The sequence below is a fragment of the Phytophthora ramorum genome (assembly GCF_020800215.1).
Source record: "Phytophthora ramorum isolate Pr-102 chromosome Unknown Phyram_PR-102_s0021, whole genome shotgun sequence".
Classification (NCBI taxonomy): domain Eukaryota; phylum Oomycota; class Peronosporomycetes; order Peronosporales; family Peronosporaceae; genus Phytophthora; species Phytophthora ramorum.
In genome coordinates this window covers 135646-153795 of record NW_027150667.1, presented here as the reverse complement: position 1 = coordinate 153795, position 18150 = coordinate 135646, and the positions used below count along the sequence as shown (strand labels likewise).

Sequence of the window (18150 nt, the reverse complement as noted above, 5' to 3'; positions counted from 1 at the left end):
TTCATCGTTCAGGTCTTATCCCGGTGTTGGGGTTGGTTTCGCAACGACCATCGACGGTTTGCTGCTCTAGTGCTGTGTATCTGTTCTCTGAAATTTCAAATACTACAGCACAATCTCACACGCTTGCTAGATCAACCATCTCTGTACCTGTATAAAGTCTCCTCCGTTGGTTATTGTTCGAGCCAGCAGTCCGAATTCATCAACTTGAAGACTTGAAGACCAAATGCGTCTGCTCTTCCTAGCGATTGCGTCCGCTCTGGCAGCCTCGATGTCCGTCGCTGAGCCCCTGCAAAGCAAACCGCAACTCGAAGTGGCGGCCCCCGCGGCGACGCCCACGTACTACGTCCACGTGGTCGCTGATGGGGCGGACTGCGACTACCCGGACAAGACGCTGCCCATGTGCGCCAACAAGAACTTTGTGTGCAGGATGGAGCCTGGGCAGGAGATGTTCGCCACGGCTCCGTCCTGCATTGTCTACGACCCGAGCAACATGCAGGACAACCCGTTCCAGATCGAGGAGACAGCCGTGGCGCCCTGGGGCGTCTGCAGTCCGGCCGCGGAGCTCAGCAGGAAGATCGGAGACCCGCCAGTATGCAAGAGAGAGTTCCGGTGCCTGTGTCTGCACGGAGCAGGAGGAAAACTGTATCTGTGCCCCGCCTGATGCAGTGAACGACGTTGATGGAGCCACCACGTGTGGAAACGGAACGGCGTGTGCAGAAGACAAGTACTGTCACTACTTGCAACAGGGAGGCATGGAGTGCGGACAGAAGCCTTACTACTCGTAGGAGGGAAGATACAAGTGTCCTGATACACTTAAGTTTACCTTTTTGAGCGTTGTTTGGTTCACTTACATTCGTTGTGGTGCTTACTGTTGTTGGCATTCGGACGGTTTGTGTGGTTGTTGCTGTTCGGAGGCAAGGCCGCGAGTGATGAAGTGGGAGAGTCTTCGCTTTGAACGCGGTTCGGATGCTACTCTTGAACTTGAAGGAGCTGGTGCAGTCGATGGCTTCGAGAAGAAGTCTGATGCTTTTGTGAACTCGCAGCTAGTTGCAGCTTCTGGGGTCACAAATTCATTCTCTAGTTTCCGCTTTCTGGTGCTTGAACATGCTCCGTTATCTTGGTCATCCAATAAATTGCGGGTATCTCCTTGGACTGTCGATACCGACGCTAACGCGGCGACAGGCACTTCACGTGATACCTGTCTGGTTTCGTCGGGTGCTCGACTTGGTAGTGGGTCGTTATTTCTTGACTGGCCTTTTGCCCGTGTTTCCATAAAACGCGGGGAAGTGAATTTATACTCGGTTTCCACAGGCAAGCTCGGTTGTTCCTCTTGTTTCTTTCGTCTCTCCTCGCGGAGCCTCCAGTGATTCACGGACTCCTCAAGTTCGTGGACCCCACTTGTCAGACTCATATTTTTGACGTGGAGCTGCTTCTGCTCCTGAATCAGTTTTGCGTTCACGAGAAGAAGCTCGCGGCGCTTGTGCTCTCCCTGCTGCTTGCTGTGCTCTAGCTGCTGGATTCGGCTCAAGTAGTAGTTCTTTGCTTTCTGGGCCGAGTCAGAAACTGCTCCTCTAGGTGGAGACCCACGGCCACACCGACACCCAACAAGCTTCTGATGCAGCTCTTTGTTCTCCTTCAGCACTTTCTCCAACTCGGCTACGACCAGGCTGACTTGCGTACTCAGTTGAGTTGAGAACGACGAAATTCCGCTCCCCACAGCTCGTTTTCGCTCCTCTTGAGTGGAGAAGTGAGCTCGTTCCTTCTCGAGCAGAGCCACTTTCGATTCTAGCCGCGTATTCGTAGCTTCAAGGTTCAAGATCGCCTCCCGTTTATCGATAACATTCGCTTTCAAAGCCTTATTCTTCTCCACAATACGGCCGTTCGACTGGAGCTGAATCTTGATTGTCGACTTCAGCACTTGTTCCTGCTGCTTCCACTGACTGCAAAGCTCTTCCAGCCCTCTGACACGATCATTGAGCTCTCGTTCCTTCGCACACCAGTCGGTATTGGAGACTGAGTGAAGTTCCTGATATCTCTCCAGCTCCGTCGTCATAGCTAGGTTAGTCGATTCCAGTTCTTGTCGCTCTGCATCGTGCCTGGTTTTATCTTGGAGCAACCTTGATGTCAGCTGCTCAATCTCAGAGGACTTTGCATCGACAAGTAACGTCGTTTGCTCGATGGTGTCCGCAGCTTGCTCTTCGTATCGATGACGCACCTCCCTCAGCTCATGAGCTTTCAATTGCTGAAAGCGTAGACGCTCAGCATTTACATCTTCCACTTGCATTGTGGAACACTCAACCATCCGTGTTAGTTGATCGATTCTTGCTTGGAGATCTGCGGTTGTATCATCGAAGGCATGCTTGGCGAGCTTCAATTCAGACTGTGTAGACTGAAGAGCCTGCTGTGTGTCAAAGTATTTCGTCTCGAATGACTTTTTAAGCCGTGCCATATCTTCGATCTCGTCCAGCATACCATCAATTCTTGTTGCTGTTTCACCATCGACTTGCTTCTTGAGCTCGCCATTCTCATACTCCAAGCGCGTTAACTTCTGCATAAGTTCGGGATTAAATTCATTAATACCACCGGTCATAGCTGGAGCAGAATACGCGCTGCCGTCCGTCGTGTCATCAGACAACCGTTGATTGACTGACTGTTGTAGCTGGGCATTTAGTGCGTTTATTTCATAGAAAGAACTGTGTGCAGCTTCAAGATCTGCACGGGCAACGACGAGGTCTTGCCTCTCCCGTGCTAGCAGCGTTTCAAGCTCTGATACTCTGAATTCCTAAGAAGAGCACGGAATAACCATGTCAGATCCCAAAACAGAGTCAGACGAAGCACAGCATAGGTAACTCACCACCGCAGTATTCGCCTCCTTCGCTTCCTTCAGTTTGCGGTGCCAGGATGCAGCTTTGGCTAGCTTGCTTTCCAGAGCTAAGTTAATTTCCATCAACTCCGCGTTGGTACCTTCGAGGCTCTACAGGTTTTGAAAGGACAATGACATCAGATACTCGTCGGAGCGCGAATGTTGGACCAGTGTACAGTAAAAACGTACACGTAAAGTATCCTTCGCGCCTGACAGTTCATCGATTTTCGCTTTGTACTTTGCAACTGTTGTGTCCATCTTCGCCATTTTATCGGCGAGTGGTCGTAGAAGATCAACTTCGTCTTGCAAGGCTGGGACTTTCGTCGCCAGCGCCGTCTTGTCTTGCAGCTCGGCCTTCGCATGATCCAGCTCTCGCTGAAGCGCTTTTAATCTCTCACAATAGAGAGCATGGACCGACCTCTCTTTTCGCAGGACATCCGAACCCAGCTGCTCCTTCAATTGCCGAACCATCTCAACAAGTTTCAGCTTTTCATCTTCAACCTCTCGAAACGTTTTGGTCGTGGCGTCCAGTTCTCGAGCAAGATGAACCTGCAAGCACCTAGCACGATCAATTACTACACTAGAGCAAACATCTCTCCACATCCACTTACGTTTTCCTCTTTCAGCACCCCGTTCTCCCTCTTTGTTTGCTCTAGAGCAGCATTTCTCGACAAATACAGCGGAGAGCCCATTCCAGCTGCCTGCTTATCACTGCTCTGGGTCTTTTGCTCTTTTTCCTGGATTTCTGTCTGCCCCATAACTCCAACTCTCCCCTCTCTGCTCTCTTCAACCACTGAAACTCCTCTAGCCATGACTCTCTCAATTATCGACATTAGATCTGCTTGCACGGCATCCTCCATGGTCAGGATATCTTTCACGAACTGGTCCTTCTTCTCACACTGCACCACAGCACCCAGCACCAGCTCCAGCACCGTCCGAAGGGTTTCATTCGGCTCAAACGACCGCATCCGCTAGTCTCCTGACGTCCAAACCCACTGAAGCTTCGTAGAACCCCTCGAGCGTGGCCATCACCGCCTCCCACCCACGCAACATATTCTCCTCTGCAAATGCAGCGGGAAATCTGCACAAATTACGCAGCAACAGAGCCACAAGGGCAAATATAACATTAGTACAACCGGTAATTTCTTCATTTTTAATGCTTTTTCATCGGAATCTGCCGCTTTCTTCCACCTACGCAGTGTCCAGCAGCCTTCCTACAATCACCACGCACTGCTCCTGGTCTGTAGCCGCGTAGAAACCCAGCCAGCGCATGAGGCTGGTCGCCTCGGTGCCGCCATCCTGCATCCTGTTACTTTGGCGGGGAATGCAAGCGTCACATTAATCGCGACAATCACTCTGATGTACTTGATCTCAGTATAGCCTTCATGTCGCATATAGTTTGAAAATTTAAAAAAGCAGCCGTCATTTTCTGAAATTCCGCGTCGGGGGCGGAACTCGATTTGTAGCTACGACCGGCGCGATCTCGGCGGCTCCTTTCTCGCCCTGACGCGATCCAAGCGCCGTCACACCGCACGCAGGATCTCATCCATACTCTGGTCCACGCGCCAGTGCAAGATCCGCTCGAAATGGCCGAGAAATGCCTGCGCAACGCCAGCTGCACGTGCAGCATGTGCGCGGGCTTCGACGTGGCGTCCCTCATGAGCATTTCCAAGTCTATTTCGTCCAACATTCAGTACGAGGATGAAGATGGGGCAGGCGGTCAGCAAGAAGCGCCGCCTGCGCCGAAATTCGGTGGCGTAGCGAACTCTCCGATTCCAGCGCCAAGAAAGGCGTTAGTGTCGTCTTCGCCGCCTCTGCCGGCCGCTAGGAGCCAGCCAGGCTACAGAAGACGTCCTGATGGACGTGAAGGTCGAAGGTGTTGTTATAAGCGGTGCGGCCCCCGTTGTGAAAACCCCTGCGGCGGAGAAGGAGGTTAAGAAAGTGGTGCAAGACACAAATATGGACGCAGTGGCAACGACGTTGTCGAATATGGAGTGGTCAATGGAGGACTAGGGGAAAGCGTCTCGATGGACGAGGTGTTGCCCAAGTTAACTGACAAGAACTGGAAAGTACGGAAAGAAGCATTCGAGGAGTTAAAGACGGTGTTTGAGCAGCCTGGCGCCACGACGGAGCGGGCAGGCCGGCGATGGGACTGTTCACCAAGATTGTGAAGACTCTAATGCCAGTGCCATGGAGGCGGGCATTGCCGCGGTGCTCGCGTACACGTTGAATGTGCAGCCGTTTGAGAAGGAGATTGTGTGGCGTAATGGCACGCGTGACTGATAAGGGGTTTTCGGCACGGCCAGGCATTGTGAAGCTCTGTGAAGAGCTGGTGGACGCGTTTATTGCAGCAGGCGCAGCCGAGGAGACGGTGATTGCTCTTCTGGAAGGCACTAGTAACCGCAAGCCGAAGGTTCCACCGGCTTGTCTGACGTGCACTTTGGAAGCGTTAAAGGCGTATGGACCGCGAGTGGTACCGCTGCAAGCGATTAAAAGTGCACTGCCCAAGCTGATGGAAGGCGCTGTGAAGGTGCGACAGATCTCGATGGACATTATGGTTGAGATCCACCGGTGGACTGGCCCTGCACTCGTTCAAGATGTTGTGGCGAACCTTCGATCGGCCCAGCAAACTGAGTTTGAAGGACAAGTCAAGGATGTTGTGCCCGGCCAAGCAGCACCTACAAAGTTTGTTAAAGGAGCAAAGCCAGCTAAAGCTGCTGGTGGAGGAAAAGCAGCAGGTGCCGCATCTGGTGCAGCTGAGCCAGCCCCAGCCATTCGACCCACGCGATTTTGCTGAAACTGTGGATTTGCTTGCAAAGCTACCTAAGACTGAGTTCAAGACCAAGCTGGCACTTCCCAAATGGAGCGAAAAGGTTGAAGCCTTGAAAATTGTGCTCGAGGTGATTGGCCCTGTGCCAAAGCTTGCGAATGGTGATTACTATGAACTTGTATCGACGCTAAAGGCATTGACGAACGACTCAAATGTGAACATCGTCGCAAAGTCGATTGAACTATTTGGCGCTCTGGCCGACGGCCTACGTAAGAACTTTACCCAATATGCACGAACAATGTTCTCAGATTTGCTGCGAAGTTGTCAGACAAAAAGTCGGTGATTTTGAGCGCGACAAATAAAACGCTCGACATGTTTCTCCAGCACGCGATGCCGATTGACATGATGATGGATGACCTGAAGCTGGCTTGCGATGCGTCCAAGAACAAGGCCCCTCCTGCACGTGTTCAAACCATGGCTTTCGTGGCGCGTGCAGTTGAAAACCGCTACGTGGATGTGAATGACAAGGCCTTGATTGTGGCTTTTGGCTTGATGTTTATGAAAGGCGTTAATGACACTGACCCGAAGGTGCGGGAGGCGGGCCAGAAGTCGTACATTGTGCTTTTGACGGCTACTGATCAAACGGTTGGGTGGCTCCAAAGCCAAATGGATGAAATTGCACGCAAAAATCCACGAGCATTCAAGACGATCCAGCGGGGTATGGGAGGTGGTGCAACTTCTGCTCCCCTTCTCGGCCCGGTAGTACACAATCTTCTCGACCTGGTAGTGCCGCTTCATCTCGTCCTGGTAGCGCCCCTCCATCGCGCCCTAGCAGTGCAGGTAGTTCTGCTAGTCGCTCTAGTTTTGGTGGCTCAAACGCACCGGCACTTGACGATGAAGATGTGGACATGGCTAGCCCCGCTCCTGTTGGTCCTCGCCGCCCTTCCCTGAAAAAACGGGGGCCACCAGCTCGGCTCGGTGTGAAACCAGGAGCTGCACCAAAAGCAGCGCCGTCAAGAAGGCCCTTAGCATCGGGTGCAGCAGCTAGTGGTGGTGGTAGCGCTGAATTTACGCCGATGGCGATCTCTGTTACCGCTGAGGAAGCAGAGGGAGTAATTGCGGATCTTCAAATTGAAAATTGGGGTCCGATTCAGGAAGGGTTTGCTAGTTCCAAATGGATGGAGCGTAAAGAAGCTATCGAGGGGCTGGAAGAATTCTCCAAGGCTCAATCTAGCATGATGAGCATGCGGATAATCGAGGCGTTCACGATGTATCTGTCGAGTCAAGTGAAGGATTTCAAGGACAGCAATATTAATGTGTTGAAGAGCTCATTTCAGGCGGTGGGAACGTTTGCAAAGACTGCTGCCAGCAAGTTCCCGCGTGGTGTTGTCTGCCTTCTGGTACCACGCGCATGCGACAAGATCGGTGACAGGAAGGCGAACGAGGCAGTCACCAACATGATTATGCAGTTCTGCGAAGCGACAAGCCCTTCCTACACGACTGGCTGTATGATCGAATACATGCCCAAGTTCGAACACCCTGGCGCATATTGAAGCACTGAAGGTTTGTCAGACTGCGTGAAGGACTTTGGCATTTCTATCTGCAACCCACGCGCACTTATTGATTTCGCCAAGGGACCACTAGGTTTGGAGTCTTCAAATCCTAAGGTCCGCAGTGCTGCGATCTCGCTTCTGAGTACAATGTACTCGCAACTCGGCCCTGCACTGCTTCCTATTCTCAATCTCGAGAGTTGGAAGCCAGCTTTAGCTGCTGCTGTGGAATCTGAGTTTAAGAAGGTGGGCTTTGATCCGACCAAGGCCATGGCGAGCGTAAAGCGCCAAGTGAAAGACCAAGACGAGGCTTCAGCTGCAGCAGATCCTGGGGCGCTTTTTGGTCGTGTCGATGTTAGCAGCCAGATTACGAAAGAACTGCTTGGGGATATGAAGAATGAGTCAGACAAGGTGGCTTGGAAGAAGCGTGCTGAAGCTATGGACACTGTCCAGAGTATTTGTGAAAGTGCTGGTTGCGCGATTGAGTTTACGCGTCCTGTGCAAGAGGTGCTACGCGGTCTTAAAGCACGCTTGAATGACTCAAACGCAAACTTGAAAGTGAAAGCAACGAACGTCATCGCTATTGTAGCGACGAGCGTCGGACCCGATATCGCTAAGATGTCTAAGATTCTTGGCGCGAGTTTAATTGCTGGTGTTGCTGACAACAAGAAGACGTGCAAGCGGCATCCATTCAAACTCTGCACAAATGGGTGTGTCACAACGATGAGACTTCATCGTCGTGCATGGAGAGTCTACTAAATCCTCTATCGGAGGGTCTCGCGAATACCGTTGGCAGGGCGGAGCTGTTGGGCTGGGCGTCGGAGCACCTGCAGAACAGCGAAAAACTTGATTTGAATTGTTTGGTTGCCCCAACCGTGCAGTGCATGATGGACAAGTCTTCGGAAGCGCGTGAAAAAGCACAGCTACTGCTCGTTGAGGTGATGAAATCTGTTGGCAAAGATATGGTATTTACGACTGGTTGTCGTGACATCAAGCCTGCTGCAATGCGGGCTCTGAAGCCGTTACTGCAAAAGGTGTGCGACGCTGTCGAAGCCAGCGGTGCAGCTACGTCAACTAACCAAACTTCGTCCATCCTTGCACCTAGCGCAGCACCTACCCAGCCTCCTGCTCCATTTGCCAGTGGGCATAGCTCTGCAAGCAGTGGTATCGCGCGTGGTGGAATCCGACGGAGGGCTAGTGCGTCTGCGGCTGGTGGTGCTCCTGCGCCTGGATTGAAATCACGCCTGACCCGCCCCAGCTCGTTCCGTGCTCCGACAGCTGCTTCTGAAATGATTGAAAAGGATGCCGCACCGTTGCTCAAGATGAGCTCAAACAAACCTGCACGGATTGCCAAGGGGCAGTACAACAAGTGGATTTTCGAGGTAACGTCGGTCAGCGAGATGAATTCACGCAAGGGCGAAGTGGAAGCTGAGTGGAAACCATTTTTGTCGCCGGAATTTCATGCGAAGCTCTTCGCTCCTTCACTGGAGAAGGGCATGCTGGCTGCGATGGATGATTTGAGGCTATGCGTGCTCCACCAAGCAGACGAGGTCGTTAGCTCGTTGGACCTTATCTTCAAGTGGTGTTCGCTTCGGATTGTGGACAACAACGTCCAGGCGTTGGCCAAATTACTGGAAGTGCTGATCAAGCTGTTTGAAATGCTGAAGGACACTGGATATCAGTTGGATGACGTTGAAGCGGCAATTATATTGCCATACCTACTCCAGGAAAGTGGTCAGTCGAAGCCACGCTTTCGAGTTCGCTTCCGCGATGTCATGAAGCTGATTGTTGACGTGTGCAACCCTGAGAAGTATGTACCGTACTTGATGGAATGCTTCAACGGTCGAAGAACATGAAGAGCCGCTGTGAGTGCATTGACCTAGTTGAGTACATTGTGAGCATACACGGCTACCACGTTATTGGTCGCAAGTGTATCAAGGATGTGGGCAAGTACGTTGTTGCTCACGAAAAAGAGCTGCGCGAAAGCGCAATTAACACACTAGTAGCTGTTTACGTGCGCACGGAAGGAGGAAACCCAGACAAATTCTTCCGACTTGCTGGAATCACCACACAACAAGGCATCGACTTGCTTAACGCGCGTTTGAAGCATTTGCCCGCGAGCAGTTTACCGAATGGAAACACCGCACTAGCTGAACAGGAAATCGCCCCGGAACAGGAGATGCTTCAGCAGCAGCAACGTACAGGTTTTGGTTTTGGTTTCGCCCGAACGCCCGCTACTACGGTGGCAGCCCCTACTAACATCTTCAGCCAAGATTCCGAAGGTGGGGTTTCTGCTGCGGCACAACCAATTGCAGAGCCGATCCCGAAGCACGGAGTAAAGCCCTACGACGACGACATTGACATGAATGCACCCAATGAAGAGATTGCGGATGGAGGTCTCGCCATCGAGACCATCCAAAGGCTTTTGCTTGATCCAATCAAGAAGTTGGTGGACACCTCGAAACAAGTTGTACGTACTGATACACCTGAATACAAGGAAAGCGTAAATGCTCTCAAGGGCTTGTATGCTATCATCAGCCGACCTTCCGATCCGTCAGAGGTTGAGTTTTTGAACTCGCGCGTGAATGATATCATCATCGCTCTGTGCGACGCTATCCACGGAGCCTTTTACGCTGGCGACACTGAGAAGAGACCAGAAATGTTTATTCTGGCTATTAGTATCGCGACGTTGACAGCGGTCTTCAAGAGCGACGTGGTGACGAACATAGATCGCTCCGTTGTGGAACGAGTCTTGCTGGAATTGTGTTCTAAGATCATGGACGACCGCATGGTAAAGTTTTCCGACAAGGCTAATCTGCCAGACACGGAGATTTCGGCGATGTCACCTGAAGACAAGCGATACTTGATGGTGTTTAAGTCCTTGTACAAGGCTATGCGCGTCTTGACCGAGCGGGCGAGGCCTGGAGATGTGTACCCGTCGGTGATCAACCTGTTGCAGCGCCTCCTGCACAACGGTGTCGGTGACTACAACAAGAATGGCTCGTTGAAGCACTTGCAAGCGCAGGATTCACTCGACCAGCTTGTTGGTCGTATTCTTCTGAAATTGTCGAACGTCCAGGCCAATTCGTTGCACCCGTTCGAAGGTATCGACATCTATGGCGTCCTGATGCAGATGCAAACGTTCTTTTCAACTCTACCAAAAGCATGCCATGCTGGTAAATATCGCCAACGACTACATGCGGCAGGCATTGAAAATTATGTCTGATAGTCTTATGAAGACACGGCCGGGTGATTTTGAGGAGTCGATGAAGGCTATCCCTCCTACATCCCAAGTGCGGGATATTCTTGAAGACCTGTGCCATGGCCAGTCGCAACAACAGGTTGCTGCAGAACCCACCTCGGGGTTTCAGTACGGAGAAAATGGCAGCTCAATCACCAACACCGTTGCACCACCCCGCATCACGACCCATTTCGGTTCTAACGGTGGATCTTACGGCGTTGGCAATGCAACTGGCGGTGGTCCTGGGGAAAGTATCAATCGACGTTTGTTTGACGCTCCACGAGAGAATGATATCGTGACCCGTACAGCAAGAACAGCTTCGGCTGCTCCGTCATAGCTGGCAGGACATCCGTTGAAACCCGTGGACGCAATATTACCTTGTTCAACGACTACACAACGAATCGCGGAGTAGCTGCAACGAATGACGTGTCGCGTCCAGCGCGTGAAAAGGTGCGCCTGGCTGGCATACAGGAGCGACTTCAGCAGATGCGCCACTTCTAGTAGTAGTTAACACCGATGGACGGCACAACGGAGAACAGTAAAAGTTTCTACAGTAGAGCACTCTTCAGAAGAAAAAAGGATTGGCGTGTTGTGTGATTTGTTATCGCAACTATCTTGACCACTTACCTATGAGGGTGGTAATGCCAAGGTCGAGTCCGACGAAAACAGAGTGGAAGATGACCAGCTTCGAAGATGATGGTGGCGATTTTGCGCTGGACGTTGGGGCCGTGATCGTTCGCTTTACCTGGTGTCGGGCTGTCGGTGGGCTGAAGAGCATGGAAATCAACACTCCGAGTACTGGTTGGGTCTCGGACACTGTCGTCGGACTCGTGCCCGTTAGCGTGATCATTTGACTGTCCATGGCTGTGGCCGTGACCAGGCAGCGTCGAGCCCTGGCTTCCAAAAAATACCACGTGAGCAGCATTATTCAAGTTTCGCGAATGGCACCACAAGAAGTGTTACTACGTGCAAAGTTCGGGGGCACACATTTCGCTCTCCAAGTATTATTTTCAAGTAAATTTACCCGTTGCAACAGGTATTTGTAATTTGTATGTGGCTCTCGCTAAACCTATATCAACTTTTGGGCGGATAAGCTTACCTTTTCAATTAGTATAATACTTCGAAGTACTACAGTAGCATGGTAAAAATTCAGGCCTCTTACCTGGTGTTCCTTGCTAAAACATCTCATGTGCAATGCAGAACAGCAAAAATGCAAGAATGGCTGATGATGAGATTTGTCAAGGTTTCTTGAACCATGATGATTTGCATTGCTTTCGAGCAAAATTAACCATGAACAGCGATTGTCCCAAATTCATACAACTTATTCCTTCCTTAGATCGCAAACCAAGCAAATCTCCGCCAGCATGCGCGTTATACCAGGCAACGCAGTTAAGCCCACCTGCCTATGAGGGCCATGAGCGCAGCGCCCATCCACAAGCTAATGTACAACGTGAAGCGCTGTGATGTACTGCGTGTCAAAAACTTCTGGTTCGTGGTCATGTTGTACGTCAGCAGCTCAACCAAACCAGTGTACAGCAAAATCCCACCGGCAACACAATCGAAGACACCCTGAACCCACAAAGCAGTCGTCGATTCACTCGAATACGAGTTGCGGATACCGATGCCAATGACTTGGCCAATGGGTGTCGTGATGGCGAAGGCCAGGTTGATCATGAACAATTTATTCCGGCTCTTGATAGAGGCGAGTGCAGCGCTACCGATGGCGACGCCCTCGAAGAATTGGTGAAAGCAGAGTGCAATGAGCAGCGTCTTGAACTCGGTTCCAGTGGTAACGCCAAGGTCGAGTCCGACGATGACAGAGTGGAAGATGACTCCAGCTTCGAAGATGATGGTGGCGATTTTGCGCTGGACGTTGGGGCCGTGATCGTTCGCTTTGCCTGGTGTCGGGCTGTCGGTGGGCTGAAGAGCATGGAAATCAACACTCCGAGTACTGGTTGGGTCTCGGACACTGTCGTCGGACTCGTGCCCGTTAGCGTGATCATTTGACTGTCCATGGCTGTGGCCGTGACCATGCAGCGTCGAGCCCTGGCTTCCAAAAAATACGACACTCTCGCACTCGATAAAATGTAAAAGCATCAATGTAATCAGCACAAACGCGAGACCCAGACAGCCGTACTCCTCCACGATAGAGCCAAGCGCCTCATCACGAAGCTTCTCGACACCTTCGTTAACCATGTGGATAAGACCCGTAGCGAGGACGACACCGAAGGAAAACGCGCGGATAGCCTCCATCACGATCGGGTTGGTACTGGACTGTGGGAGCTTCTGCGAAATGATAGGCACGAGCGTCCCAGCTGCAGATACCACGAGGATGATAAAGATGGCCCCGACATGAAGCCCTACGTCTTGCATCCTGAGAGTGCGAACTTTTAGTGCCTGAGCAAATTTACCGATCGAGTGAAAAGAGAAATGATAGCTATTCAAGCGTACCAGCGCCGGCTACCGCATCTTGGCGTTGTTGAAACCACAGCAGTATGCGATGTGCGCGGACAATAACTCCAGAACTGGAAAAGGGTGTATTAGCCTCGATCGCACACCAATACATTTTCGCATTGGCCAAGCTGCAAACGCTTACCCGTAGCTTCTGCCTTCAATTATCACCCGAACAATCAATCACGAAGTTGAAGTCACAAAATGTAGACAAACTTTTTCTGAGGGGTTGTTTTGAGACCACATAATTTGCGCGATCGACCACAAAAGCACTTGAACTCTGGATCTCATTTTGCCAATTGGTAGCGAACATGACTCAAAAGCCAAGCTTTCATACAAGTTTCTATCAGCGAGTCCCCTTTTTTGGCTGTTGAAGTGCATTGCGGGTTTAAAAAACACCACAAGGGCCCTCGTCCAGTCCAGGCACGCGGCGAAAAGTGATTTTCACCCGCAAATTGCAAACGGAGCAAGTCCGTTTCAGTTCGACCAACATCTCACCTCCAGCCGCCGTCGGACAAATGATGCGTCCCGTTACTGCGGTAAGTATGCCCCGCAATTCTCATTCTCAGCCACTCCAGCTTGTCCGACGGCGGACGAGATCGCATAAGACCACGTTACTGAAGAAAATCTTGCACTGATCGGGTGACCACGACGATAGATGAATTGTTTCCGTTGTTTCCACAGTAAATGCAGCTTGGGCATTGCAAAGGAGAAGAAAAGTTGGCTAAGACCACGTTGAGACGCTGTGTTGAAGGTTATACGGGAAAATTAGAAGAAGAAGAGAGGCTGGAGCAGGTCAATAACGTCCCACACAGTGTTGCGATGCACTTGTTGACGGTTTGAACCGGTTTGAGAGCGTCCGTGCGGTGAGAGAATACAAGAAAGTGGTCGATTTGAGCTCCATCGGGCGTCTTGGCGACGGTCGTGCCGATCTGTTGTGATTGGCGGATAATAATATTGTGGAGAACATGGCTACATGGATAATATCCAGAATATTACCTGAAGATTTTCCATAGATGTAAGAGCTCCAATGCAGAGATCAACGCTATGTGCACGCTATTCCTAATGAGCTTCGTATTTTCCCTCACCACGCCCATCGATCAGGCATTCGGCGTTGATGTCCACGGCTCAGAAGTGACCGCGTTGTAGGTGACGACTGCGTGGCCGGTATGTCATCTGGGTCAGAAGTTCGTGTCATGAAGCTCGTTCCAGTGCTTCACTATGTACAGGGATTGGGGGGGGCTAACTTATCGGAAGTGAGGGCAGTACATGTGTGAGCACAAAAGCGTGTGTGTAAGTTGAAGTTGACCATCACTCACTTCGTCCTCAAATCCACCAATGAGAGGCTGCCAGGCCTATCCGAGAATCGGCCAATCGCAAGCTGCCAAGCCGATAGGAGTGTTCAACATGGCTACACATGCTGCAGTGCTTTTTTGATACGCATATGCCCAGTCCCTCATTTACCACTTCCACATCACGCAACAACCTTCCGGTCGCAATGACCCGCGCATCCGCAATGAACCTCTTCGGACTCGTGCAAAGTGGCGCGACTCGGCTCCAGCACAGCATGAATCAGCAACTTCAGCTGCTGTCAATGTCTCTGGCTACGACACCACGAGCGACTTCAGCCTTTGAACAAGTCACAGTGTCGACATCCTGCAGCTTTCGGTCGACATTCGTACACAGCATCGACAGTGACGTAATTGGATCTCCAAAGGTGACTGGAATTGCATCCAGCTCAAGTTCCGAGAGCCACCTCCAAGCGCTGTCAATTGACGGAGTCGCACTGCTGATCGTCTCCTACTTGGACGGCGAATCTCTGGCTCGTGTGCAAGGTGTCAACACGGCTTGGCGTGTCTTCATCCAGCAATACCGAGAGTCTCTTTACCGCTCATTACTCGAGGAACGACAGGTCTTCCACACGGTTATCACCTCTACGTTAGCGTTCAAGTCATACCTCTTTTCGCTGCGTCACGAACTGGACCGAGAGCTGGCACACACGCACGCCGTACAACACACACACCAAGCGCTGGAGCAATACTGCGCCTCCACCGAAGAGCACGGCTTCGTCGCCATGTTCTGTGACATCATCGAGTTTCGTGACCCAAGAATCGCTCGCTTCGTAGCGTGGAAGCGTCAGAGTGCACTCAGCATGGTGCTTGCTGCTACGCCCAACCACGTCATGGCATTCCGTAAGCAGTCCAACTACGTGGGGCCGATCACATTCGTGCCAGTGGATAATCCGCTCTGGCCAGTCTTCACGTCTTCGCCAGTGCACGTTCCCGGGTTCATGGGTTACGCCTTCGACCATGTCACCATGGTCGAGGGCTACGAGGCACTGAAGGAGACAGTGGTCAAGTCAATTCTCAAGGAGCTCATGATCTTCGATACCACCGAAAATGCAGCCGCGTATGGACACAGTATCGGTCATGCACCGTACGCAGCCATCCTCGAGGATGAAGCTGCTCAAGTGCAGGTTGGACAGTCAGAAAGAGCTAGCCACCTCACATTTTCATCGTCACTGCGCCGGCAGCTGAGCAAGTACTCGGTCGCCGAGCGCATTCAGCGCCTTCGAAGCAAAATCAAGGCCGTAGATGACTGCATCGCCACAACACCAACCAGCATTCTCCCGAGCAGCTCACCAGTGTAGAAAAGGCAACGCCACCTTGTAAGTAAACCCAATTGCCAGGCTGTAACCTCAATCTCCGTACCACGCGCTATGTTCTATTCGCTGGTTCTTTAAGACACGATGCACTGCGGGACACCGCACACGAACGACGTGCACGATCGCTGATGGTCCGCCAGTGCTGCTGCAAATCTGTTGCCTGCTTGCTGCATGCCTGCAGCACTTTCGATTCCTACGCCACCACTGCCACATCCACTGGCCACTTCTACATCCTGCTCCGCCTGCCATCTCTCCTCGTGTCCCGAACGACGGTGATTCCTTTGCTGATGCTTGTCACGCTTCTTCTTCTCGCGTTTTTTCTTCGCGTTATATTTCTTGAAAGCCTTCGAGTCACCATAGTAGTGGCATAGTACCGAATCAACCTGGTCCACCACAACCCGCGGTTGGTTCATGTACGTCTGAGCCGGTATTGTCCCCTTGGGATCCACAGGTCTGCTACCTTCGTCCTTCGGGTTGATTAAGGGTAGTTTAAGATACCGACAAATCGGGTTGCAGCGGTGTGAACCCAGGAAACGCTCGAAACCTCGCAAAGCCAAGTTGCCCTTGCCAAATTCTTTGCCGCGCCTCGTGTGGATCTGCGGGTCTGTATAATGATCACCAACGCCCTGGATATCGACCACGAGAATCTGTTCTCCTGAAGCCTCGTACGTGAAGTGCGAAAAGGCCTGTGGTGTGTTGCGCTCCAGCTCGCTCACGTAGCCAAAATTGTTATTGTGTTTGTGGTACTCCCCAGCAATGAAGGGCTCGACGCCACAAATTGTGCCACTTAGTGTCAGGTTCTCGACGTTCTCCTCGTCTCCTTCACCACTATTCGGAATCAGCTGAAGAATCCATGCCTCCAAAAACTCGACGCGACGCGGTGGATTGTACGTGTTGTACAGGTTTGCGTACTTGGCCGCTACTGCCTGCATTTCTACGTCTTTGAAGTACGTGTCTGGGTTTTCGTTGGGGTCGATGGCGATTTTTGCCACGTAGCTGGTGCACTTTGACATCACACTGTCCTCGTTGGCATCATCCACCCGTAGAGCAGGAAGCGGGATGCTGAGGTCTTGCAAGTGGAATACCTGGCGAAGACCTCCTTTGGCAAACGGTTCTGTATCAATTTTGACTTTAATTCGCGATGACGTCCACTGCAACAATAACAAAAAACATCATGTCAGTGGTGAAACATACGTCGAAGTATTGGATACCGAACGCCGCAAGTTGCACTTACCTTTCGCTGCTCCGAATCGAACACGTGCTTAATTGCGTCACGGTCACGCAAAAGCGCGAAGTCCGGCGGCTCGCGATAGACGATCGGCAGCTCCAGACAAAGCAAATCTGACGTTTTCGCGATTGCTGCAAGATTAGACACATCCACGATAAAATATTATCAGCAAAGCTCTTAGTTTCGTTGTGCAATAGGCATTGCACGCAAGCAAACGAATTAATATTGCGCATACTTCGATCAGTCTCACTCAACTCGTCCACCAACTGCACGCGTCGGTCCTTGTACTCTGTCACCGTGATGAATCCTTCCTGGTACAACTTCTGCAGATTGCGCAGCTTCTCCTCGCTTTCAACCGAGTAGTTTGACCCGGATAGTGGAGCAGACCCAACCCCACTATGCAACCCACTGGGCAAAATACTCGACGACTGCGACGGCCACGAGTCAAAGAAATCATCAACTGGTTGCACGTCTGCGGCATTCATACGTTCTTCCTCCTCAAACTCTTCATGCAGCTCCGCCAACAAATTGTCAACAGCAGAAGCGTCGTCCTCATCGGTTTTGTGTTCTTCCTCCTCCTCCATCATCAACTGCTTTTTCTGTCGCTCTACTGCATATTCAAAACTTCCACTACACGAATCGTAAAATGCGTTTTCCTTGCGGAAAAAAGACGACGGCCCTCGTGAACTTTTAGTAAAATTCTCCGAGCACGTCCGTCTCCTCAAGGCCAGCCTGGCCAATTCTGCGGGGTCTGCAAGTGGCGGCTCCGGCTCGTACTCTACTCCCCCACTAAAGCGGCTGTAGCTGCTGATATCGCTGAAAACGTTAGTGCTTTTCCTCCAATTAGTGTCGTAAAAGTGGCTTTTGAGTTTCGCCAAAGCTGCTCCGCTAGTCTGTAAAATGATGTCGGAGCTGTGGAATCGGCGTCGAATCGGCACCACTTCGTCATCCTCCTGGGGTTGGGGGTATCTCCACTGAGGCTGGGGGAATTTGGTTTTACTTTTTGGGTTTAACGCCTTTTGAGCCGCGACTTCGACGGACGAAGTGGACGAAACGGAGCGCGGCGAGAGGGACGGCGCGCGGACCACCGACGCGCACGGGGACACGGGGGATGGTGACAGACCCACCTGCATCTTGGCGTCTTCTCCGATGGCTGGCAGCGCCATGGCGGGACGGCGACTGGGCCCGGAGTCTGCGGCTTCTCGCTTGGAATTTTGGTTTCTGCGGGAATCAGAAATGACGATGATTGGAGGAAAATATAATTTGATTTGTATGTTTTGGACGTTTCGGAGTGCGATACGCAAAAATTGAGTGCGGTACGAGGACAGGAACGGGTTTGGCCACAAAAAAGAGCTGTACAGACTTGTTTCAAGCCTACATGA

At 51.6% G+C, this 18150-nt stretch overlaps 8 protein-coding genes across 8 annotated transcripts; 5 read left to right on the top strand and 3 right to left on the bottom strand.

Annotated features, from left to right (window-relative positions):
- Positions 1-223: 223 nt before the first annotated feature.
- On the top strand, positions 224-661 carry KRP23_14363 (uncharacterized protein; the record flags this gene model as incomplete). The annotated part of the gene is made up of 1 exon (XM_067885180.1): positions 224-661. One exon carries the CDS (start codon positions 224-226, stop codon positions 659-661), a length of 438 nt encoding a protein of 145 aa, XP_067737378.1.
- A 416-nt stretch (positions 662-1077) lies between these two features.
- KRP23_14362 (Protein Hook-like protein 1) lies at positions 1078-4168 on the bottom strand (the record flags this gene model as incomplete). The annotated part of the gene is made up of 7 exons (XM_067885179.1): positions 1078-1116; positions 1199-2782; positions 2855-2974; positions 3053-3412; positions 3475-3762; positions 3848-3944; positions 4059-4168. The coding sequence occupies 7 exons, from the start codon at positions 4166-4168 to the stop codon at positions 1078-1080; spliced, it is 2598 nt and encodes an 865-aa protein (XP_067737377.1).
- A 281-nt stretch (positions 4169-4449) lies between these two features.
- On the top strand, positions 4450-4876 carry KRP23_14361 (uncharacterized protein; the record flags this gene model as incomplete). The annotated part of the gene is made up of 2 exons (XM_067885178.1): positions 4450-4582; positions 4692-4876. 2 exons carry the CDS (start codon positions 4450-4452, stop codon positions 4874-4876), a joined length of 318 nt encoding a protein of 105 aa, XP_067737376.1.
- A 253-nt stretch (positions 4877-5129) lies between these two features.
- KRP23_14359 (Cytoskeleton-associated protein 5) lies at positions 5130-10409 on the top strand (the record flags this gene model as incomplete). Its single annotated transcript, XM_067885175.1, has 6 exons — positions 5130-5434; positions 5490-5902; positions 5962-6221; positions 7217-7893; positions 7980-8917; positions 8995-10409. 6 exons carry the CDS (start codon positions 5130-5132, stop codon positions 10407-10409), a joined length of 4008 nt encoding a protein of 1335 aa, XP_067737374.1.
- KRP23_14360 (uncharacterized protein) lies at positions 6710-7186 on the top strand (the record flags this gene model as incomplete). The annotated part of the gene is made up of 1 exon (XM_067885177.1): positions 6710-7186. The coding sequence occupies one exon, from the start codon at positions 6710-6712 to the stop codon at positions 7184-7186; it is 477 nt and encodes a 158-aa protein (XP_067737375.1).
- A 1404-nt stretch (positions 10410-11813) lies between the features above and the next one.
- KRP23_14358 (Zinc-regulated transporter 2) lies at positions 11814-12797 on the bottom strand (the record flags this gene model as incomplete). The annotated part of the gene is made up of 1 exon (XM_067885174.1): positions 11814-12797. One exon carries the CDS (start codon positions 12795-12797, stop codon positions 11814-11816), a length of 984 nt encoding a protein of 327 aa, XP_067737373.1.
- A 1576-nt stretch (positions 12798-14373) lies between these two features.
- KRP23_14357 (uncharacterized protein) lies at positions 14374-15525 on the top strand (the record flags this gene model as incomplete). The annotated part of the gene is made up of 1 exon (XM_067885173.1): positions 14374-15525. One exon carries the CDS (start codon positions 14374-14376, stop codon positions 15523-15525), a length of 1152 nt encoding a protein of 383 aa, XP_067737372.1.
- An 89-nt stretch (positions 15526-15614) lies between these two features.
- KRP23_14356 (Myosin heavy chain kinase B) lies at positions 15615-17934 on the bottom strand (the record flags this gene model as incomplete). The annotated part of the gene is made up of 3 exons (XM_067885172.1): positions 15615-16691; positions 16775-16899; positions 17004-17934. 3 exons carry the CDS (start codon positions 17932-17934, stop codon positions 15615-15617), a joined length of 2133 nt encoding a protein of 710 aa, XP_067737371.1.
- Between the last annotated feature and the right edge of the window lie 216 nt (positions 17935-18150).